The sequence below is a fragment of the Antechinus flavipes genome, chromosome 4 (genome assembly GCF_016432865.1).
Source record: "Antechinus flavipes isolate AdamAnt ecotype Samford, QLD, Australia chromosome 4, AdamAnt_v2, whole genome shotgun sequence".
Taxonomy (NCBI): domain Eukaryota; kingdom Metazoa; phylum Chordata; class Mammalia; order Dasyuromorphia; family Dasyuridae; genus Antechinus; species Antechinus flavipes.
Genome location: NC_067401.1, coordinates 137171981 through 137193193, shown reverse-complemented (window position 1 = coordinate 137193193; position 21213 = coordinate 137171981). Strand labels below are relative to the sequence as shown.

Sequence of the window (21213 nt, the reverse complement as noted above, 5' to 3'; positions counted from 1 at the left end):
GGTTTGTTTTGTACATTAGGAGAGTAATATCTACCTACCTGTTATGTAGCTTTTCGGAATATACTGTTTCTTTTCTATTGTGGGTCTATTGTAAGGTCTTTGTAAAACTTCCTGTTTGTATTTACCCTTTAACGGTATCTTTGTGTACTTTGAGTCTGGCTTAATATGTGGTTCTTACCCTTCCTCCCTCAACTCCCAGTCTTGCCCTTCCCGAAACTGTGTCCATTCCTTTCAGAGTAGAGGACTCTGAAAAAGATGTTTAGAGACTCTGTGTATATAATACTTAGTAAACGGGAAGAAAAGCAATTTCTCTTACCTGTTTATCTTCCCCATCTTCCCGCGGTCCCCCCCCCCCCCCCATTCCGTATTTGTTCGTGGCAGTGCCGTGATCGTCTGTAAATTCTACGTGTTTGGAAGGGATTAAAAATATAATAAAAAATAAAACGAAACGAAATAAAATAAAATAAAAACAAAGAGCCATTTTTCTGCGACTCTTTACAAATATGCATAGGCTGCAAAATGGCTGGACAGTTCAGCCTTCTCAACCTCCACCTCTCCTGAAGCTGGCTTCATTTGGTATTTGTGTTTTAAAAAATACCTTTCTCTTTGAATCTGAGGCCTAAGAAGCAACTATTTGCCTTTACAAGGAATTCCTCCTACATTTTCCCTTTTTCTTTCACTAAATCGCTAATCCTCCCGCTCTCCCTTCCAGACATTCGGTATTTTATCTCAGTTGCTATTTGTTTTTTGTTTTTTTTTTCTTCTGTCTTTAAACGAAGTCTGAGGATGATGATGATAATGAGGATAATAATAATAGTAAATAAAATAATAAATCGCAACAACAGCAATACACAAAAAAGAAAGGACAAACTAAATTCTAGGCCTCGGAAAGCAATAGTAAAGGAAAGAAGGGAGAGACTGAAAAGTGCAGCAGTAAGAAAATAAAAATATGTTGGGCTTTTTCTCCCTAAGTCACTTTTGAGAGGCCGATGCAGGGAAGGAAACTTGGTTGGTTTTGTGCGGAGATGAGTTTATTGCAGACCGAAAGTCCTTATTTTATTAGCACCAAATCCTGTTCCACATCAAAGTAAGGAAAACCAATGAAGGCAATTAGACGGGGAAATCAAGTGCCTCAAACCAGCTTTCTTTTATTAACCGCCTTCCTGAGCAAGCTCTGTTTCAGCCTTAATTTCTTTTATTTGATTTCATTATGTTTCCATTGGCAAGGGTGTGTGTGTGGAGGAGGGTGTGGGGAGGGGGAAGGGAGGAGGAATGGGTAGAAACAAGAAAAAAAGAAAGAAGAAAATAAAAAGAGGAATGAGAGTAAGGAAAGAGGAAGCAAGTACTAAGAGGGCATTAGTAGACTTGGGTTTTGAGGAGGAGGTCAGTTGGAGCCTGGATTCCTTAGACCAAGGAGACAACCGCAATGCGTCAGTCAGGGAGGTCCTCCGTGCTCCTAGTGGCTCCCCATTTCCTCAGCTCTGTTTCTGATGGTCCCCAACGCGGTTGTGTTCCCTTAAATCTATCTGAAAAAAGAGAACAGAAATAAGGTCTTTGTTTTCCTCCTGGTCTAAATCCTGAAAAAAATCCCTGAGTATGGGGGAGGCCTTCCAAATGAAGATATTTAGATATACATATACATATACATATGTATGTTTATTCTTAATAAGAAATGTAATTATTCTCAAGTAGAGGTCTCCAGCAGTGCCCTACGTGTTGGGCATCTATGCGAATTATAAGGCATATTCATAAGTTGTATAGATTTTTAAATATCAGCTTCACAAAAACACCAAAAGAAGAGAAAGGAAAAAGCAGGGAAGAATAGAAGGAAACATATTTGAATGCACTTGTTTTAAACCATCCTTTTTTTAAATTGCCTTTTCTTTTAAAGGAATCTTCCATTTTATCTCCTAAATCTCCCAAATCTCACTTGCAGGCCTGCATTTCTTCCTGATATCTTGTCTTTCCACTGCTGTCTGAATGCCATCCTGCCTAGTCTATGTCCCACCTCCGAAAGGAAATTTCAGGGGTTCATATGAAATAATTTTGGGGTATCAGGCCTAAGCTGCCACTACCATCTCTATACCGATCCCTGCTATTCCTTTTCCTGCAGGGGAGAATTTGGGTTAAAATAGAACAGGGGCTTTGGGGCACTCACTCTGGCAGCTGTTTTCATCCTGTTGGCTAGCATTCCCCTAACCAGAATTTGGGGTGAGGACAAGAGAAACGGGGGTTTAGAATACTGTGCGGCAGCCCCTTGAAGCTTTTACTATCTTCCAGAATTGTAAATTCGAACAATGTACACAAATGGGTGTGTGCACATATATGTATACACACACATATATGAGAAAGAATTGGGTGTGTATAGTAGTATATTTCATTTTGTTTTTAATTTGGTAGTGGGGGTGGATTCTTAGGGAACATGAACAGGCAGAAGAGACTTCCTTTCACGTCTCTCCCCCCTGGTGTTCCTTTACTCTAAATCCCTTCCCCCAAATCCTCACCCCTTCTTTTATTGGGGGGTGACCCAAAAAAGAAGAAGGAGAAAAGAAGATGGCGACGGAGAAAAGGACTGCTGTTGGAGCAGCCATGAAGAAATGCAATAAATTCCTTGTTGTTTTATGAAAATTTACAACTTTGTGATAGAAGTTTATGAGTGGTTGAATCCAGCGATTGGCCAGCGCCGGTCATGTGGACGGGCAATCGCGAACATGAACTTTTATCATTTCCCTGGTGGTTATAATGCAGTATTCTTTTGGACACCACACCTTGGGTCGGAGCAGTGTCGTCCTTTAGGGCTCTCGTCTCTTTATATATATATTTTTACTTCGAATATCAGCTCAATGGGCTAAAGGAGAGAGAAAAAGGGGGAGAGAGAGAGAGAGAGAGAGAGAGAGAGAGAAAAGGGGGAGAGAGGGAGAGAAGGGGGGTGATTATTACACAAAAGAGAGAGAACCAAAATAATTTAAATTTCTCATCTAATTTGCTTGCTGATTTGGGATTTTTAGTAGCCATGGAGGGGAAATGGAAAATCTGCCCGGACCGCAGCCTGATACCATTTTTCAAAGCGAGAACTTACTCCATTTTCTATGCAAATGACAGAAACGCAAGGAGCTCTCTCCCAAGTCACAGAGAGGGAAGCGACGGCTCTCAGGTTGGGACAATATTATCTAGAAGCTGAACGATAAACTGAACGCTTCTCCCCCCTCCCCACACCCCTTTTATCCCAGGGAAAAAAAAATATGCGGTCGTCAAAGGTAAGGGAATGCTCTACGTTTTGATTTTCTACCTTTCGTTTCTAATGATTTTTTTTTTCCTTGAACTTGTTGATGTGCCCAGCCCCATCCCCTCACCTCCAGTCCTCTTTACGAAGGTGGATCTGAACCCCCATGCTCAGGGTAAATGGAGCACACAATTTCCGGGGATTTTTTTTTTTTTTCCAGAGAGGGGGAATGGTCGATTCTAGATTGGAAGGCGGATATCAAAGAAGGAAGGAGCAAAAACAAAGATAGTGAAAGGAAGAAGAGGGGGTATTTTTTTTTAATCGTCGAGAAAAATAATATGGGGAAAGAATATCAAGAGGGTTAAGTGGGAGATTTGCGCTGCCAGTTCTTACCTCAATAGCTTGTGAGGGTTCAAGTCCCCCTTCACCCCCTCCTCATTTGTAGTAGTAGAGTTTTCTTTCCTGAAGCTGGGTTTTCAAAGCGTCCAGGTGGACTTGGCACGGGAAACAGGCTGGATTGGGGAAGATCCCTGGAGGCCCTGATTCGGAAAAGGGCGGCAGGAGCTGGAACCCTATCTAAGGGTGGGGAACTTGCTGAGGAGAGACAAAAACAAGGGGGAAATAAACAGTTCTCATTAATAGCTTCATTATTTCCTTTCTGGGAAGATTCTGACATTCATTAAAAGTAATGGGGGAAGGGGAGTAAGGAGGTACCTGAACTGAAAGAAAATCGAACACAGTATTCCAAAGGTTTTGCCTATCCCCAGTTATTCTGTGATCTATGCCGTGTACTTGATTGCTTATATGATACTTGTCTTATTTATTATGTGGTATTTTGTTGATATTTGTTGCGGGTGTGTGTGTATATGCATATGGAAAATATTGATTTTTGAGTCTTCTAAGCCATTAAGTTCTAAAATTTTCATGCGCTTGAACGTTATGTTTGGTTGTTTTTAAAAAACTGTATCTATAGCTAAAGTAGCTAGAGACATAAATGTTCGGTTTGCCAAAGTGAAGTCTGTTAACCTCTGAGGCAGGAAATCAGGGTGGATTCCGACTTTTCCGTCTGTCTCTGAGTTTAGGCAAGAAAACTGTCTTTGTAGCTTTTGATTTCGATTTTTTCGAAATACGTCTTTCACCTCACTATGGAATAGAGAGATCAGATTAAGTGAAGGGGGTTCTGAAAATAGCTCTGGGGTCGAGGGAGGTGTGATTCGAGGCTTGAGGCATTTAAAAAAAAATGGCATCTGGGGGCTCCTAGTACAGAAGCTAGAGAGAACCGTGCCATGTGACGTGTGAGTCTGGAGGCCAGGATGAATTGGAAGTTAGTGTGGTCTTTGGGTGTGCGGTATGCACTCCCTCCTCCCAACCTCATCACTTCATTGCTTAAGACTAGACACAGGGTATTTCCCTGGCTACCTTGAGTTTCTTGTTCAATTGGAGAGAAAGAAAATGAGAAAGGACGAGAATATTTGTGTCCCAATCGTACTTCAGGGAACCCCCAAAGAGAGAGCTGCGGGTAGCCACTTGTGGCAGCAGAGATATTAAAGAGTGGGATTGGTCAACCTGAGGTGCGCCTCTATGCTGCTCTGGTGGCCCAGGTCGACTGAATGTTTGTACGATAAGCAGGGTAAGTGGTTGGCACAGGAACTCTTGGCTTATAAGCATGGTATTTGTTGTATATTTTAAAGAAGGAAAAAAAAAAAACCCCAGCGAAACCGAAGGTCTTTTTCTCTGGAAACCCTGGTGGGTTATAAATCGCTCTTTTAACAGTTCGCTTTGGCCCAAATTATGCAGTTTGCTGCCATCTACTGTCCAGAGAGAGACAGTTTCCCGCTATTTAAGATAGTTTGCCTTCCCTAAATTCCGTTGAAACTATTGGACTCAAGTGGAAGCTGCTACGGGTGTTTTGATTTCCGCTTCTTCCCCTTTTTGTTTATTTTCTTCACAAAACAAATTCTCTCTTTCTCTCTCTCTCTCTCTCTCTCTCCCCCTTTTCTTTTCTCCCTCTCCCCCTCTTTCCATCACGTTCTTTCCCCCTCTTCATTTATTTACGATGCCCCCATCTATTTATTTCCTAAAGCAAAGGGAACTCTTCCTTCCTTCTGCCCTTTACCTCAATACAATCCAAATTACGAATGTCTATGAAATTCATTTCCTTGACACGGCTTAATTAAGGGAATAACGTTAGACTGAGGAGGGGAATGAGAGAGTGCGAGCGAGTGTGTGTGTGTGTGTGTGTGTGTGTGTGTGAGAGAGAGAGAGAGAGAGAGGAGAGAGAGAGAGAGAGAGAGAGAGAGAGAGAGAGAGAGAGAGTTTGAAAATTAAAGACACAAGAACTGGAACGTTACTGGATGGAAGTTAGGTGGGTATTGGTGCAGGTTGAGAGAAGAGAGGTAATCAGAGGTTGACTGATATTCAGTTGCTGAAGGTTTATTTAATATTCGTGCTGGCCAAGTGCGCCAAAACCAGGACGAAGGGAGCTCCTCTGAAGGTTGCTGGCCCAGGGCAGTTACAGTTGGTTGTCAAAAAACAGACTGGATTTTTTGTTGTTGTTTGTTTGTTTGTTTGTTTTTGTTTTTTCCCTTGGTTGGGGGGGGCAGAATAACACACAGTTTCCTGGCAACTGTTGGTGTCTAAAATGGTGCATTGCCGTCTACAACCTCCACTCACCCCTCATATCCCTCTAGAAGTCGAAATGAATGCAAATTGTGTTTAAGAAAAATGCATTTGGTATATGTATGTATAGTTGCTTATATGAGGGGAGAAATTAATAATAAATAATTTGCTCATCCCCTCCCTTCCATAGAAACTTGTTCCTCTTAACTGAGAAGTATTTTTGCCAAAGGCATTATTAGAGTGAGGAGAAGCAATGTTTATATGGGCACTTTTGGATTTTTGCTCCAGTCTCTTGAGTTACTGATTAGCTCAGCCCTTTCACAACTGCCACAGAGCAAGCTTTGCTTGCTTCCTTTCAAGGTGCAATCTGCCCCTTAGTACTTGGCCAGGGCCTTAGCTCTGGGGGATGAGGGGTGGGTGGTAATTGTGATAAATTCTTTTCCCCCAAACTTCAAGGGTTAGAGAATATCAGTAATACTTCAGAATAAAGTAATTTAGGATCTCAATTATCTGAACCAAGAGGAGCCAAAATAACAGAGAAGAAGAGGAAGAAATGGCAGGAATTTTCCATGTATGAACTGTTGGAAGGGGTACCCCTGTTGTTCTCCAGTTGTCCAGGGCTCTCTAACTAGAGCCTCTGCCCTTTCAAGAGCCTTGTTCATATGAGTAGACTTTATGGCCTCAATAAGTCCTCTGATTTAAGGACACCGCTGTGTTCTCACTTGAGGGGGCTGAGGGACTTTAGCAGACTTAAAAGCGCCATTCCTTTTCTACTGGAAAGGAAAATTCAGATTATACTTCCAGGATTAGTCTGGAATGAAGGTGAGAATGAGAGTGAGAGTGAAGAAGAGGATGAGAGTGAAGGTCAGGAGGTGAAGAAGGCCTCATATCTGTGACTCTAGGGTTTGGAACAATCTGGAGAGGGGACAAAACAGAGAGAAAGGGATGAGCATCACATAAGAACCCCCAGGAAAATAAGACTCTTACTACCAATTTCCATAATGCAAATTAGGCCATTTTCGATTTAGGTCAATCTTATGGAAAACTCTTATCTGATATTTTTCTGTGCTATTCTGTTTTCTCGTTCCAAAAATTTACATATTCTATTGTAATCCAGAGTGACTTCTGAGTTTAAAAGTAGTATTGGGGAGATGGGATGGGTGGGCTAAAAATCTAATTAAAGTCCCTCAAGAAAGGTTGGGTATCCTGGAGAAATCTAGTGACTCAAGAGGAGGTGACTGGCAGTCTTTCCAATTTCAATATATTCCTACTTTCCTCCTTTTCTAAAGGGCAAGAGATTTATACCAGACAAGGAAGCCCAATCAGGAGAAACTAAGAGGAGACACAAATGCTTGATCATAATATACTAGATTCAAAATTAACCCTGCACATACATTTCTAGATAGCACAACTAGGTAAACCGTAATATTATAAGATTAAGATAGATTAGAGGTTTTTAATCTTTTTCTGCCAATCCTTTGGCAGTTTGGGGAAGCCTATGGACTCCTCATAATAATGGTTTTAAATAATTGTAGGAAATGCGAAATTAGAGATTAATAATAATGATGTATTTTTCCCCACCAAAGTTCATAGACCCCCTGAAATCTACTTAATGTTCCCTTAAAAGGTCAACGGACTCTAAGTTAAGATATCCTCCCTCCCTCTCTCCCCCCCCACCCCCAGGTGCATGTATGCAGCCTGTGTGTATACTTTAGATTTTGACACACACATTTACTGTTTTGTACACGTTTGTAGACTGAGCTACAGACCCGTAGAGATACTCTCAACAGGCGCAAATGTATGTTCTTGTCTATTTACTTATGCATCCGAATCTACAGACAGATCGACACAGCTACAAACAGATCCACTAAGATTTGGCTCCAGAGCCTATTGCGGCTCAGACCAAGCACTCCCGGCCTGGTCTTTATCCCAAACAAATGGATCAGACGAATAAACGCCCATAAATACCTCTCGGCTTAGATAAGAGCAATGAGCCGCAATTTTCTTTCATGGCCGGCTCCAGGCGCCCCTGGACCCCGGCAGTTGCGGCTGACAGCCCGACAGGCAACTGGCGAGAGTCGTGGGGGAACTTAAAGATTATTGTTGTTGTTAATGTTAGAATTTTCCCGGCTCTTCCTCCCTCTTCCTCCAGTCCTCACAACTCCCAGAAAACAAGCCACTACCTCCCAACAAGCTGCGGAGACCGAATCTCAATACTTCCGAACGATAATAAATTAAGAGAGAAAAGGGTGAGGGCTAGAAAGGGGGCTGCAGTCGGTGGAACTGTCCTCAATCCCAGGTGGTCTTTGCAAGGGGAGGGGAAAAGGAACACACAGCATCTTCTTCTGACTCTCTCCAGAAACTCAAATAGTTCTCATCACTCTCAAGTAGAAAAATCAGTTTAGTTACTTTCTCACTTTATCAATTATCAGGAACTTACTGTCTAGTAGTGATGGGGCTGTCAGATCGATAACTATCTTCTGAGTCCCCCCACCCCTCCACTTTTCGACAAATCTTGTTGTTTTGTTTTTTCCCTTAAATCTTCTAACTCTTATAAAAATGATAAACTGGAGCTGGGGACCAAAGAACTAGAGAGCGTGGTGGTGATAGGGGGGAATCGGGTTTAGAAGCCTGGAAGTTCTCTAGTTCTTTGATATCTCTGCTGCCGCTTTTCTCCTGATTAACTTTCCCACCTATTCTACACCTTCCCTCCACCTCCCATACACTAAATCAGCCCTGTGGTCCATGGTTTTCCCCGGTCTGCCCTGCCACCCCATTCCTTGCCTAAACGTTTGCTTTTACTTGGATGAAGGTCCGGTTTCCACACAAAGCGAGACCGTGACGAGAGGCGAACTAGAGGCTAGGCAGTTAAGCAAAGATAAGCTGAGTTCACCCTCTGCTGTCTAGGCTTCTTTTCCCGGATTGTCTAGCGTGGCCCGTACGCCCGAAGAGCTGTTGTCTGTGACAAGAGTGACATTCTTCGGGTAAACAATGTTTTAAAATTTATTAACTCTGTAATACGTGTCTAGATTTTTACAAATTCTCAGCTTTTCTGAAGAGGAGAGGAGATAGGGATGGAACACAAGATTCAATGTCTAGAGGTTGGGCAGCAAGCTTTTGGGGTTTCGTACCCTAAAGGGCATGGAGGAGAGTTTGAGCGAGAAGCAGATAGACCCAGAAGGGTTTTGAAATTGCTGGGGATAGATAACTTGGGGTGGCCAGGGAGGGGAAATTCCAAAGTTTATTTTCTCGCTTAGTCCTATAAGATTAGTCCATATTGCAGACCCTACCTCTCCTCCTTCACCAAATAAACAATCAAAATGCCAGAGGACAGATTTCCTCAAATTTATACCAGTCCTCCGAGGAAACTGGAGGCGGAGGAGGAGGAGGAGGTTTGGTTGCAGCAATTCCCTGTCCCCTAGGAGCACGGAAGAATTTAAGGAGACAAGACCAAGTGGCGGGAAATTGTCAGCATTTTATTGACCTTTAAAAAAAATTCTAATGCCCTGAGCTTTTTCAAAGCACTTTTTTTTTTTTTTTTGGTAAGAATTTATGGGCCAAATATATAACTTTCTTGAGAGGTGGGAAGGAACGACGAAGGATAGAATCTGGAACAGAAAGATAAAATCCAGGCAAGGGTTCCCTTCTTGCCTTCTAATTCCAGACTGCGGAAAGGGGAAAATCGAACACTACTACTTCCAGTCCCCCTACCTTTGCTAAGAAGGACAGTGAGACACATCTCTGTGAGACTGAAATCTTTCTTAAGGGTGGTGGGAGACTGCGACTCAGAGGGCATAGTAAAAACTCGAAAAGGTACAGTTCAGGACGGGGTACCCTTTGGTGTTTTACATTCCCCTACCCCTACCCAGCGCACCTTCTTCACCGTTTCGTCTCTCCCTCCCCACCCCCAGCATCTGGGCTCCAACTGGCTGTCTCCACTCCCCCAGCCCCCCAACACACAAAGAGTTGGGGAGAGGCAGGAATTCGAGACCAGAGCTAGGTTGAGAGCTGGCGATCAGATAAACAGGAAAGACGATTTTTGAAACCAGGGCCGTGGTTTTCCCCCCCTCCTCTTTCTCTTCCTGAAAGCGAAGCTAATTAGACAGCTGAGAACTCCGCTCCCCTCCTATCTCCATTTAAAAAAAAAAAGAAGAAGAAAGAGAAAAAAAGAATAAAACCTTTTCTCTTCAGTCCATCTCAACGGGGTACTCAAACCTTTCCTCCCCACATATTCCCCTTGGGGGAACGTGGGTCTGGAGGACCTCAGGGATTAACTTTTCTTAGAACAATTAACTTTTCCCTATCACGCCTGGTGGAGAGGAAGGGGAGGAACAGGAGCAAGAATATATTTATTTCATCATTCTGGAATGGGGGGGTAGTCTCTATTCCAAGCCCCCCTTCCTCATACCTCCTCCCCACCCCCCACCTCTTAGCGGTAACAGACGTCTCTTTCGCAGCTCCTACGTAGGTGGGGAAGGGTGCGTTCTGTTTCTGTTGTTGAGTGAGAGCAAAAGAGAGAGTGACAGAGAGAGGGAGAGGGAGAGAGAGAGAGAAAGAGAGAGAGAGAGAGAGAGAGAGAGAGAGAGAGAAGGAGAAGAAGAAGGAGGAGGAGGAGGAGGAGGAAGAGGAGGAGAAGGAAAAGGAAAAGAAGAAGAAAAAAGAGGTTGATAGGTTTGTGCGCCGGGGTCCCTCGTGCGAGCCCTGCTCCTCATGGGTGCTATTTGGCAATTCCTGCTTCTGCTATTGGTCAGTGTTTGATCATATGGTTGTATTTCCTTCTGTCCCTCACTGGCACCTCGCCATCCCCCTTCAGCTAAAACCCAATCTCGGATATACTACTAATAGCTAAGGCGCTCGGACTATAAAACACAACAAATCATAAAAGCCCGCTCAGCAGCACCAGCCGCGCCTCCCCTCCCAATGAGTTCCTATTTTGTGAACTCCACCTTCCCGGTTACTCTGTCCAACGGACAGGAGTCGTTCTTGGGTCAGCTACCGCTGTACTCCTCGGGCTATGCGGATCCTTTAAGACACTACCCCGCAGCATATGGAACCGGGACGGTCCAGGACAAGGGCTTTGCCTCTTCTTCCTACTACCCACCGGCGAGCGGAGGCTACGCTCGGGCTGCGACTTGCGACTACGGGCCAGCCGGCTTCTATAGGGAGAAAGAGTCCGCTTGTGCCCTCTCCAACGGCGAAGAGCCTGCCCCTTTCCACCCCGAGCCGAGGAAGTCCGACTGCGCCCAAGACAAAAATGTTTTCGGAGAGAGTGAGGAGCAGAAGTGTTCCACGCCTGTCTATCCCTGGATGCAGCGGATGAATTCATGCAACAGTGAGTGAGGCTTTTCAATACTTTTCTCCCTCCCTCTGACCCTTTAGCCTGATTAGGCCTATGGAGTCCTGTCCCTCCCCACAGGAACAGGAAACAACCCGGGGCTCTTATCAAGCATTCACCACTACCCCCTCCCTCTTGGGCCAGGGGATTACCACAGAAAGGTGTGTTTTGAGGGGGGAGGGGTTCCAGGTAGACTGTGAAGATGTGTCTCTCTCTCTCCCTCTTCTCATAGTTGGAGTTCTAAACTTTGCACTCTCTCCCTTCCTAGGCAGCTAGAGAGACACTGGGTCAGGGGCGAGGGGAATCGCAGAGAAGAGAAGGGAAGATTACCACTGAGGAGGAAAGGGGAAAGGGTCCCTGCTACCTGCCTTTCTCATCTTCACCTTTCTCACTACCATCTTCTCTTACTTCCACATAAGCCGGCCCCAATAGAAATGGAATGAGTCATGTCTTGAACAGCAGCGGGAGGGAGGCAGTTAGTGAAAACTAAAGAAGAGAAGTTGAGGCTGGGGGGGGGGAGGGGGTCTATGCTCCATAGAGTGTAGCAGTAATCCTAGAGAGCAAAGGTGGAGAAGGTGTATCATAGAAAGTCTGTCTCCTCATCATCAAGGGATAAGGAGAGACACAAGAGAGATCTGTATCAGATCAGATTATTTGTTGTCTTTAAGTCTCAAATTGATGTCCATTAGCAGGACACGAAAGTGTTGGACCATTAATGCAGAGTATCACGGATCGATTCACGTCATTGTGGATTAAATCGTCAAATCTATCACCAGTTGGGAGGGGGAGAGGCTAGCCATCTGGAAGTGAAATGGAAGAGATGGAGGGACGGAAGAGGTGCAAACACCTGTCTAGCGCATATCTAATTCCTCCCCCCCCCCCAGCAGCCTTGTAACCTTAGATAGGATCCCCCCCACGGCCACCAAAGTGACAAACTCCCTAAAGTGAGGGAAGGAAGAAGGAACAGAGAGCAAACCAATGAGGCTAGAAGGTTAGAGGGTAGGTGGAGAGGGAGATGACTTAAGGAAGGAGGAGGAAACATGTCAGGGCCAGGAAAGAAAGCAACTCCACTTCTCTGAAGTCAGGATCCCCAGAGAGGACTGGGAGGGAGAGAATGGAGAGAGGGTGCCCGTGTCCTAATTTTGTTTTTCCACATAACAGGTTCTTCTTTTGGGCCCAGCGGGCGACGAGGTCGTCAGACGTACACCCGCTACCAGACCCTGGAGCTAGAGAAGGAGTTCCACTATAATCGTTACCTAACCCGGAGGAGACGCATCGAGATCGCCCATGCCCTTTGCCTGACGGAGAGACAGATCAAAATCTGGTTCCAAAACCGTCGGATGAAGTGGAAAAAGGAGAATAAGATGCTCAATTCTTCCCAGCTCAGCCCAGAGGCAGAGGAAGAAAAGCCCACAGAGTGATCTCCAGGAAGGACTGGGACGGAGGGAGGGAGGGAGGGAAGGAAAGTGAAGAGGAATGGCAGGGGAGGTGGCTGAAGTGGGAGAAACGAAAATGAGCATCATGTTATCAGATGCCTTCGTGGGAGGGAGCAGGAAGGGGGTGGTTGAGAGATTCTTAAGCACCTCAGAGAGAAGCCGGACTAATTCCATTCCCTGTGGAACTCCCGCCCTGAAGATTCTCCCGTCAGCTGCTAGCCACTAGAGCCACAGATAGGCCCCCCCATTCCACAGCTTCCTCTCCATCTCTTACATCTCTAACCCTCCCACGAAAGCTACCTGGGGTTCCTAGTTTGTGTATTCGGCTGAGGACCGAAAGGAACTAGCTCATATTGTGTTTCCCGGAAGCAAAGCAAATCGCTGTTTTCCGTGTCTTGTCTTCATTTTGTACAGTGTCTCATGCACGGTTGAATTAGAGATTTGGTTTCCCTTTTGAGAGGGGAGGTCTTTGGGGGGGGGCCTCCCCCTGTCCCCCAGACCTGTCGTCTCTTCCCTTACCCCCTTAATCCACTGGAAGGAGCACAGACTACCTAGGAGGAAGAAGAGGAGCAGCCGCAGAAGAAAAACAAAGTTCTATTTTATTAATTTTTCTATGTGTTGTGTTTGTAGTTTTGTCTTAGCTCTCCGACGTGAAATATTGCGATCATAATAATAATATTATTATTAATATTAATGATAATAATAAAAATGTGAAAACTCGGCCGGTCTTTGATCCCCACCCCGCCCTTCCCACTTCTTTCTTTCCGGGGAAAAATAGCCCTCAAACCGTTTGAAGACAGTCTCAGTGGGCCGCCGACTGGTTGCAAATAAACCCCGATGTAACGCCCAGATTCTCCTGCGGGGTCACTCATTTGGCTTGTATCAGGCCGATAATCTGGGCAAGACAGAATTCGGAAATTACAGTTGAAACAGATTATATTCAGTGCCATCCCCTGAACCTCCTTTCTTCTGGTCACATTTCACATCAGCTCCAAGATCATCACGGACTCGGGGTGGAATTCCCAACCTGAAGTCCCGCTATCTCCTTTCTTTTTTTGCTCCCCTGTTTTATCTCCATCCGGACCATTGAATTAAGGAACCCTCCCATTTACATTACAAATCCGAGAAGCAAGGGGGATGATTCCCCCAAGACTTCGAGGAAGGCTCGCCAACGCTGGGGCTACATCTTTATAACATCTGTTCTCTTTCGCTTTTTCAAACCTCGGGGCCTCTGCAATGACTGTCCAACCTCATCCCCTACATTCGCCCTCCTCGTCTTCTCTCTTCTTACTTGCTTTTTTGGTTACGAACCCAAGGGCAGATTCAGAACCCTGAAATCTGGGCGGAGAGGATCAGGCACTCGTAATAAAAACAGCTTCGTGAGTTGAGTTGTTCTCTTTCCACCCACTCTCCTTCCCCAGTCTGAGGAGGCACAGAGGAGACATGGAAAGGCTGATTTCTTGCCTGCCTGGCCCTGAGGTTTGGTGTAGGGGATTTGGTTTCCGCTTTTCTCCTGAGTTCCCGGTCAGAGCAGTCAATTTAGCTACGAATTGCAAACAGGAAGCTCGGATGGCTGGGAGCTTCAGTATGAGTTTTCTACCCGTGTCTTAGAGAAGAGGGTGAACAGGGAAGGTGATAGGGAAGAGAGAAGAAAAAATTGTCCTCTGCTCCCTCACAAAACACTTAGTCATTTTCCTCCTGCCCCAAAATGGAAATGATTCCCTTTCTCCTTCTCTTCCTCTCTCCCTTCCTTCTTTCCTTCCTTCTCCTCCCCTCACTCTCCTCTCTCTCTTCTTCCCCCAGTCTTTCTTTCTTTCTTTCTTCCTTTCTCAATCTAGGCAGGAGTTGCCCCAGCTTTAGGACATTTTTGTGATCGTTGGAGCTCTTTTCAGAGTCCCTAATTATTATAATTGTGTCACTTTCAATATGGCATGTGATTACTATTTGCAGGCAAGCTCTGAAAATTCCAAAACTGTCTGGAAATTCAACAAAGCATTGCAGGAGTCCACAAGCTCAATTCTGCAAACTCCCTTGGATTGTGAGTAGATAGGAAAGGAAAGATAATCATGGAACCTTTTTAGGCCTAAAAAGGGGCTTGACTCTTCAGCCCTTCTTTTCTCTTCTAATTTACCCTCTAGAGGTTCCACCAGCAGTTATATTTTGAAATCGTTATTCTTCCATCCAAATTCATTCTCATTTACTTATATCACTATTCTCCAACCTCTCCCTGCCATCTCCTTCACAAATGACTTGACCTGCTTCTTTATTTAACCTTTTCCCTTCCCCTGGACAGGATTGGAGTTTCGGGTAAGAATAGAGGACAAGAGTCAAGTCCCAGATTTTCCTGGAAAGTAAAAGGGCTTTCTTGCTCTTCTGAAAATTCCTTCTATAGACTCCAAATCATTTTCCATGTCTACGCTACTACTTAAGAGATTTCGAACCAAGACCAAGTCTGTGTTTTCCCACTCTTGGAGTCTTACGGAAAATCGGTTGAAATAGTTATTTCACGCACATTTCCCCTTCCCCCACTGGGAAAAAGCACGGGAGTTAGGGGAGTAAGAGAAAAGAATGAGTTAGCATTTTGAGCTTCACATATTTTAAAAGGGGTAGATAACATAAGATGAAGTAATGCCCTCCTGTAGGAAGGGTCAACTCAACACCATTCTCAAATGATTGTATTTCCCCATCTTTGCTCTTTTTCTCAGTCCCTTTTCCTCTTTCCTCAAGGGAGGAAGGCAGCCGCCATCGCTGCCGCTGACTGCACTTCCGACTATCGCCGGGAGGTGGCGCGCTATGCTAAGAGGCTGCCTCGAACCTTCTCCCTGTTTCTCCTCTTCGGGTTTTTTTTTTTTTTTTTTTTTTTTTTTTTTTTTTTTTTTGGGAAGGCTTGCATTGAATCGGCCCTAACGATTCTCAGATCGTCATTATTTGTAACCATAGAGCATGAATTACCTCTTGAGGTCATCAGCGAGAATTTACGACTGGTCAACAAAAGCACGTGATTCCCCAACGCCCCCCCATCCCCCCTTCTTACCCCCCCCATATTTGGCCGCATACATAGCAAAACGAAGTACAGTGCATTGCTATAATTCATTAATACATCATAAATCGTGAAGCACAGGGTTATAACGACCACGATCCACAAATCAAGCCCTCCAAAATAACCCAAATGAGCTCTTACTTTGTAAACTCGTTCTCGGGGCGCTATCCAAATGGCCCGGACTATCAGTTGCTAAATTATGGCAGTAGCAGCTCTTTGAACGGTTCTTACAGGGATTCTGCTACCATGCATACCAGCTCTTACGGCTACAATTACAATGGGATGGATCTCAGCATCAACCGCTCCTCAGCCTCCTCCAGCCACTTTGGGGCGGTGGGGGAGACCTCGCGTGCCTTCCCCTCGCCGGGCCAGGAGTCCCGGTTCAGGCAGGCTTCAAGCTGCTCCCTGTCCTCTCCTGAGTCCCTGCCCTGCTCCAACAGCGACAACCACGGAGGCAAGCCCTCTGCCTCGTCCCCCTCTGACCAGGCGACCTCTGCCAGTTCCAACACCAATTTTACAGAAATAGACGAGACCAGCGCGTCCTCGGAGCCCGAAGAAGCAAACCAGTTAAATAACAGCAGTTTAAGCCGAGCCCAGACAGAACCCATCGCGACCTCCACAGCGACAACGGAGGGACAGACTCCACAAATCTTTCCCTGGATGAGGAAGCTGCACATTAGCCACGGTATATTTTCGCTTTTTTGTTTTTCCTTGAGGGGTGGGAAGAAAATCTTGTTTGTTGTCTGGCTCTTACGTTTGAAGGAAGATGAGATAATATTGATTTAATATATATCCATATAGGTATATGTTTTAAATATATTTTAAAAGGAGTAAGGATTCGAGGGCATCCCTGTAGCCTGGGGGAGAGAATCAGACGAGGTTCTCATGGGGAAGAGTGTATTTTTAAAATTATTTTTATAGGTTGGGTTCCTCTTTTCTTCTGGCCATATTTTCTTGGTGTAGAGGAGTGGGGGTGATGCTGCCTATGAAATCATCTCATACCGTTCCCCCCCTCCAATATTAGGTGAATTGTTGCCCGGTGAGAAAGACGGAGTCAAGGGAGGGGGGAGGAAGGGATAAAATGGCACTATCAAGGCAAAAGTACGGCTGTCTCCTGTCTTCGGGGCCAGCTGAGGACGAAAACCCAGGCAAAAGGCGAGGCAGAGAGAGGGGAGTGTGGCAGTAGACAAAGCAAGCTTAATTCGCCTGCAGAAATGGATACTGGAGTGGGGGGAGCGGCGCTGAAAACAAGCCAGGATTTCGGCGTCTGGGGGGGGGGAGGAAGAAGGAGTTTCGAGGTATTAGTGAGCTGGGGTGTAGGGCACACTAGGGCTAGTCTGTCTCTCTTCCCCCCCCACCCCCTCCAGATATCTCCTCCCCTTAACCGGAATAACCTTGTAGTCTCGCTGCCCTGTTGTCTGTCTGCTCTAGATATGACCGGCCCGGATGGGAAAAGGGCACGGACCGCTTACACTCGCTACCAGACCCTGGAGTTGGAGAAAGAGTTTCACTTCAATAGGTATCTCACCCGCCGGCGGAGGATAGAAATCGCCCACGCTCTCTGCCTCTCCGAGCGGCAGATTAAGATCTGGTTTCAGAACCGCCGGATGAAATGGAAGAAAGATAACAAACTGAAGAGCATGAGTTTGGCTACGGCCGGCAGCGCCTTCCAGCCCTAAATTCTGGAGGAGCCCAAACCCACAGCCAATACCCCCACCTCCTAATCCCTCCACACACAGTCAGTCTCCAGGCGCCGGCCTCTTCCTTTTCTGTCGCTCTCTGTGGATTTAGAACCGATTCCTAACGCGGTAGAAGCGAACGCGCCACAGCGTTGCTATGGCTTGAGATTTTTCGTTCGGTTTTAGGTCCTCCTGTCCCTTCCTTATCTTTCCACAAGCTCCTTGGACTGGTTATTATTGTTATTATAATTAATAATTATTATTATTTCCCACCCACGCCCTCCTCTACCCTATCAGTGTTTCTGAATGTTCGTGTCCGTGATTGCTTCTCCCCCCCAAAAAGGAAAGAAACTCGCATGTTTAAATGTGAATACCCCTCCCCCTTCTGTGTTCTAACTTATTTATAAAAGGAGGATGGATGCATTTGCGTTTATAACTTGAAATCTCTGTACTTGAACTGCAGTTGGGTCTAAGTGGGGGCCTGGGATGGGAGAGAGACGTTCAATGGGGATCAGAGGAAAATAATCTTAGATTAACTGCCAATTTAGGGGGGGGGAAATATATATATATTTCTTGATTCTCTCCCTTCCTCCTCCCCTTTCCAGGCCTGGATCTCACTCTCTGCCAAATCCTGGGTAGGACAGAGACAGAGGGATAGGCCTAGGATTGGTGAGAAGATGGATATTAAGGTGCAAGTCTCAGTCTCAGCAGAAAAAACCCGGGCCTACGACTTTGAGAGGAGACAAAAATAAATAAATAAATAAATAAATAAGGGAGGGGAAGAAGTCTGATCAAATGGAAAATCTAGGTGTGTATTAGGCCGATCTTTAAGACTCCAGAGTGTGTAAATATTGGAATATTTAGGTTCGGGTGCACCCTCTCTCCAATCCTTCTGCCCCCAAAACCATTTGTAGTCAGGCGAGTGGATGCTGTGTTCTGTGTGAAATCTGTCTTTGCCGGACCGTCTCAGTGATAAGCTTTTTGTATTTGTTTGTAGCTTTTCTTGAAGTCGAATAAATGTCTCTCCTACTCCACCTCCCTCATCCTTGTCTTTTCTTGTCTGGGCCTCTCTTTTTGGCTCCAGAAAAATAAAAACCAAAACCCACCAAAATGGTCCCCAAATACTCTTTCTCTGGTTTGGTGTGAGAAGGGTTTTTTCCCTTCTGTCCCTTTCCTCAGCCCCAACCACTGTCCCCCACTTATTCATGCTCAGTACCAATCTCTTCCCTCTCTGAAGGCTGAAAGACAGATGTATTCCCTGCTTGACTATTGAAAGGCACCCAAAAGACAAACCCAATATACTAGCAAGAATGAGGGTCAGGGGTATCCCTCTTGGATTCTTTCACTAACTTATCTCCAAAAAGTCCTCTTTGAATATCCTCAGGAAACTCAATTTAGGCCTAAATCTTCTGACTTGAAGCCCTGCTCCTTTTGGGGATTGACTTGGGAAAAGGGGTAACAAAATGTGGTGTAATATTAATCCCCAAATCCCATGATCATTTGCCATCCACCAAATGAAATTAGATTAGGTTTAAATGGTGATCTCTTCGTTGTTCCCATCTCTCCTACCCTTATCCTAACTCTCTCTCTCTCTCTCTCTCTCTCTCTCTCTCTCTCTCTCTCTCTCTCTCTCTCTTCCTCCTCTCCCCACTAAGGTACCTTACATAACACCCTCACTCCTGATGAGTAGGGGTACCCCTCTTATCCCTCCCATACCCTGCCACAGCCTTGGCTGGCCCAGAGCCAGTGCTGTCTCAAGCTTCCAAACGACAGCCTCCTCCCGCCGCAAGTAAAGTCGAGTCAGATCACTTACCCAGCTCAATCTCTCCCTTCTTAGCCAAACTTCTTACAGGACTTGGGAGGAGGGGGGAGGGAGAGCTAGGGAGGCGACCGGTCGAGAGTCCAGGAGCGTCTGTTCGCCCCCCTTTTCCCTCCCCCCCTTTATTTTTTTTTCCTTTATCGTTAGCAAACTATCCCAAAAGTCGCTATGACATTTAGATGTCAAATGGATAGGGGTTTTATCTCGAAGTTAGATCGTAAAAATCGCCGAGAAGTCAGACAGATACCCCTCACTGGCTCGAGAAAGTCACGTGAGGTCCATAAAGTTAGTTTTATGGTTTTGGGGAGTTGACACCGCGCGGTATATTTCACATTCTCGAGAATGTAAGTGACACTTTAACTGCTCGCAGTGGCGGGGAAGGGGGCAGAGGTAGGTGAGCTCTCTCCCAGCTGAGAGGAGCTGAGGGCCCGGCCTCAGCAGCAGCGGCGGCGGCAGCAGAGGGAGGCCCGAGGCCCAACGTTCGCCAAAGTAAGTCCAGTTCCTTTCCCTCTCTCCCTGGTGTTTTAGGGCAACTGGGGCTTGGGGGTTGGATGAGAAGAGGGTGGGGGAAGGGTAGCTTTCACGGCTGTTGAGTGTTATTGCGGGGCAGTTTGGCCTTGTTCTGCCCCCACTCCTAACTGGTAGGCGAGCCAGAGAAGGGAGGGGGGGGCCTCTGTGAAGGTCCAAAATCTGGGGCGTTGTCAATTGTTTGTTTGGGGGAGTGTCTTTCGATCGGTTGGGGGGAGCTTTTCCCTGGCCACGTCAACTTTGAGACTGAAATACTCGGCTAGCTTTTAGGCAGGGACAGAAACAGCAAAGTTCCCGCAAACTTGGGGAGCAAGTTCGAATGAGATTGACGGTGGAAAACTCTAGGCTAGGGATTATAGCAAATTTATGTGCTAGAAATTTAGGGTCAGTCCTCTTCCTCAAAGTAAAGAAATTTGTGTAGTTCGTCGGCCTAAGAGCATGGGAAGAGGAAAGTTATTTCCACCATGCTTAACCTAGATGAATGGGAGAAAATGCTCAATTTTAAAGTTCCGCAGCAACTTGGCCCTGGGCTCTATTAGAGATTGGTTTCGTGTGGTTCAACTTTCGGCCTTAGAATTCTATTGCTTCAACCTATTTACTCCTGCCCAGCTCTACTTCTGTTCCTCAGGGTCACTCGCAGTGACTTTTCAGGCTTGGAAGCACAGACTTTCTGATTCTGAACGAACCCCTCTGGTCCTCAGGCCCAGTGGGGCTGGGGAAGCGGGAAATGTGAGGGAAGGAGGAAAACCTTTCCGTTCGGGGAGAACCTGTCCAATCGTCTTATGTCCGAGTGCTAAGTAGGAATAGGTGGCTACGTTTTAAATTGGAAACCTGAGAGAAAATGGAACAAATTCCCTGAAAGTTCTTCAAGGAAAGTGAATATGAGTTTTCCAGAAAGTAAAAAGACAGATAGTTAAGAAGAGAAAATCAGGTGAAATGTTTTTCTTTTCTTCATTCCTTTCTTTTCTAACTTCCTTCACCCAAAAGGTTCTTTTATTTTTCTGCAAGAGAGTGGGAGAATATAAAATCTCTGAGATTTTGATTTCTCATTCTGTCACATTCCAAAGGACAATTTTCTTTACCTGGAAGGCCTCCGCTCGGCCTGAGCCCTTTCCCTCAGTTCTCCCGTTCCTGCCCCACCCCACCACCCACCTACTCCTCACACCATCATTGTACTGTTACTTCAAGTTTCAATCACTCTGACTTCTTTTTACTGATGGAGGGATTTAGGGGATCTAGATAGCTCAGTTTTCTGAGATACTCAAACTCCTTGGACAGGGAAGCAGGTCTAATAATCTTTTTTCTCACCTTTCTCCCAGCTCTCTTTTATTCCCTCCTTGGTTTCCACAAATGAGATGTTCTTAAACTTTTGTATGGTAAAAGGTAAAATGGAAGGTAGGACAGGAATAGATTTTGAGGTAGTTATAGTCCAGATTCTTATCTCTCACTTCAAAAAAAAATCTCACCCCAAACACACTGGTCTCTGTGCTAATAGGAAAAGTGAAATCATAGACGATTATATTTTAAAATAATT

At 45.5% G+C, this 21213-nt stretch overlaps 2 protein-coding genes and 1 long non-coding RNA gene across 4 annotated transcripts; 2 read left to right on the top strand and 1 right to left on the bottom strand.

Annotated features, from left to right (window-relative positions):
- Window positions 1-1123: 1123 nt before the first annotated feature.
- Window positions 1124-19639, bottom strand: LOC127560281 (uncharacterized). Of its 2 annotated transcripts, none has more exons than XR_007953295.1 (3): window positions 19146-19639; window positions 3617-3817; window positions 1124-1526 (listed from the first exon to the last, which is right to left on the bottom strand). It is a non-coding gene; the product is annotated as an uncharacterized LOC127560281 (long non-coding RNA). The 2 variants fall into 2 exon arrangements; XR_007953296.1 differs by lacking the exon at window positions 19146-19639 and adding an exon at window positions 12434-12523.
- Window positions 10428-13333, top strand: HOXB6 (homeobox B6). Its single transcript, XM_051994736.1, has 2 exons — window positions 10428-11174; window positions 12339-13333. The coding sequence occupies exons 1-2, from the start codon at window positions 10763-10765 to the stop codon at window positions 12596-12598; spliced, it is 672 nt and encodes a 223-aa protein (XP_051850696.1). The 5' UTR covers window positions 10428-10762; the 3' UTR covers window positions 12599-13333.
- On the top strand, window positions 15481-18366 carry HOXB5 (homeobox B5). The gene is made up of 2 exons (XM_051994730.1): window positions 15481-16338; window positions 17085-18366. Exons 1-2 carry the CDS (start codon window positions 15783-15785, stop codon window positions 17330-17332), a joined length of 804 nt encoding a protein of 267 aa, XP_051850690.1. The 5' UTR covers window positions 15481-15782; the 3' UTR covers window positions 17333-18366.
- Window positions 19640-21213: the final 1574 nt, after the last annotated feature.

Excerpts from the sequence above, each read along its gene's own strand:
- HOXB5 (XM_051994730.1), top strand. The coding sequence starts at position 15,783 with ATGAGCTCTTACTTTGTAAACTCGTTCTCGGGGCGCTATCCAAATGGC. Across the intron at positions 16,339-17,084 it reads GAAGCTGCACATTAGCCACG|ATATGACCGGCCCGGATGGG; the intron begins GTATATTTTCGC and ends TGTCTGCTCTAG.
- HOXB6 (XM_051994736.1), top strand. The coding sequence starts at position 10,763 with ATGAGTTCCTATTTTGTGAACTCCACCTTCCCGGTTACTCTGTCCAAC. Across the intron at positions 11,175-12,338 it reads GCGGATGAATTCATGCAACA|GTTCTTCTTTTGGGCCCAGC; the intron begins GTGAGTGAGGCT and ends TCCACATAACAG.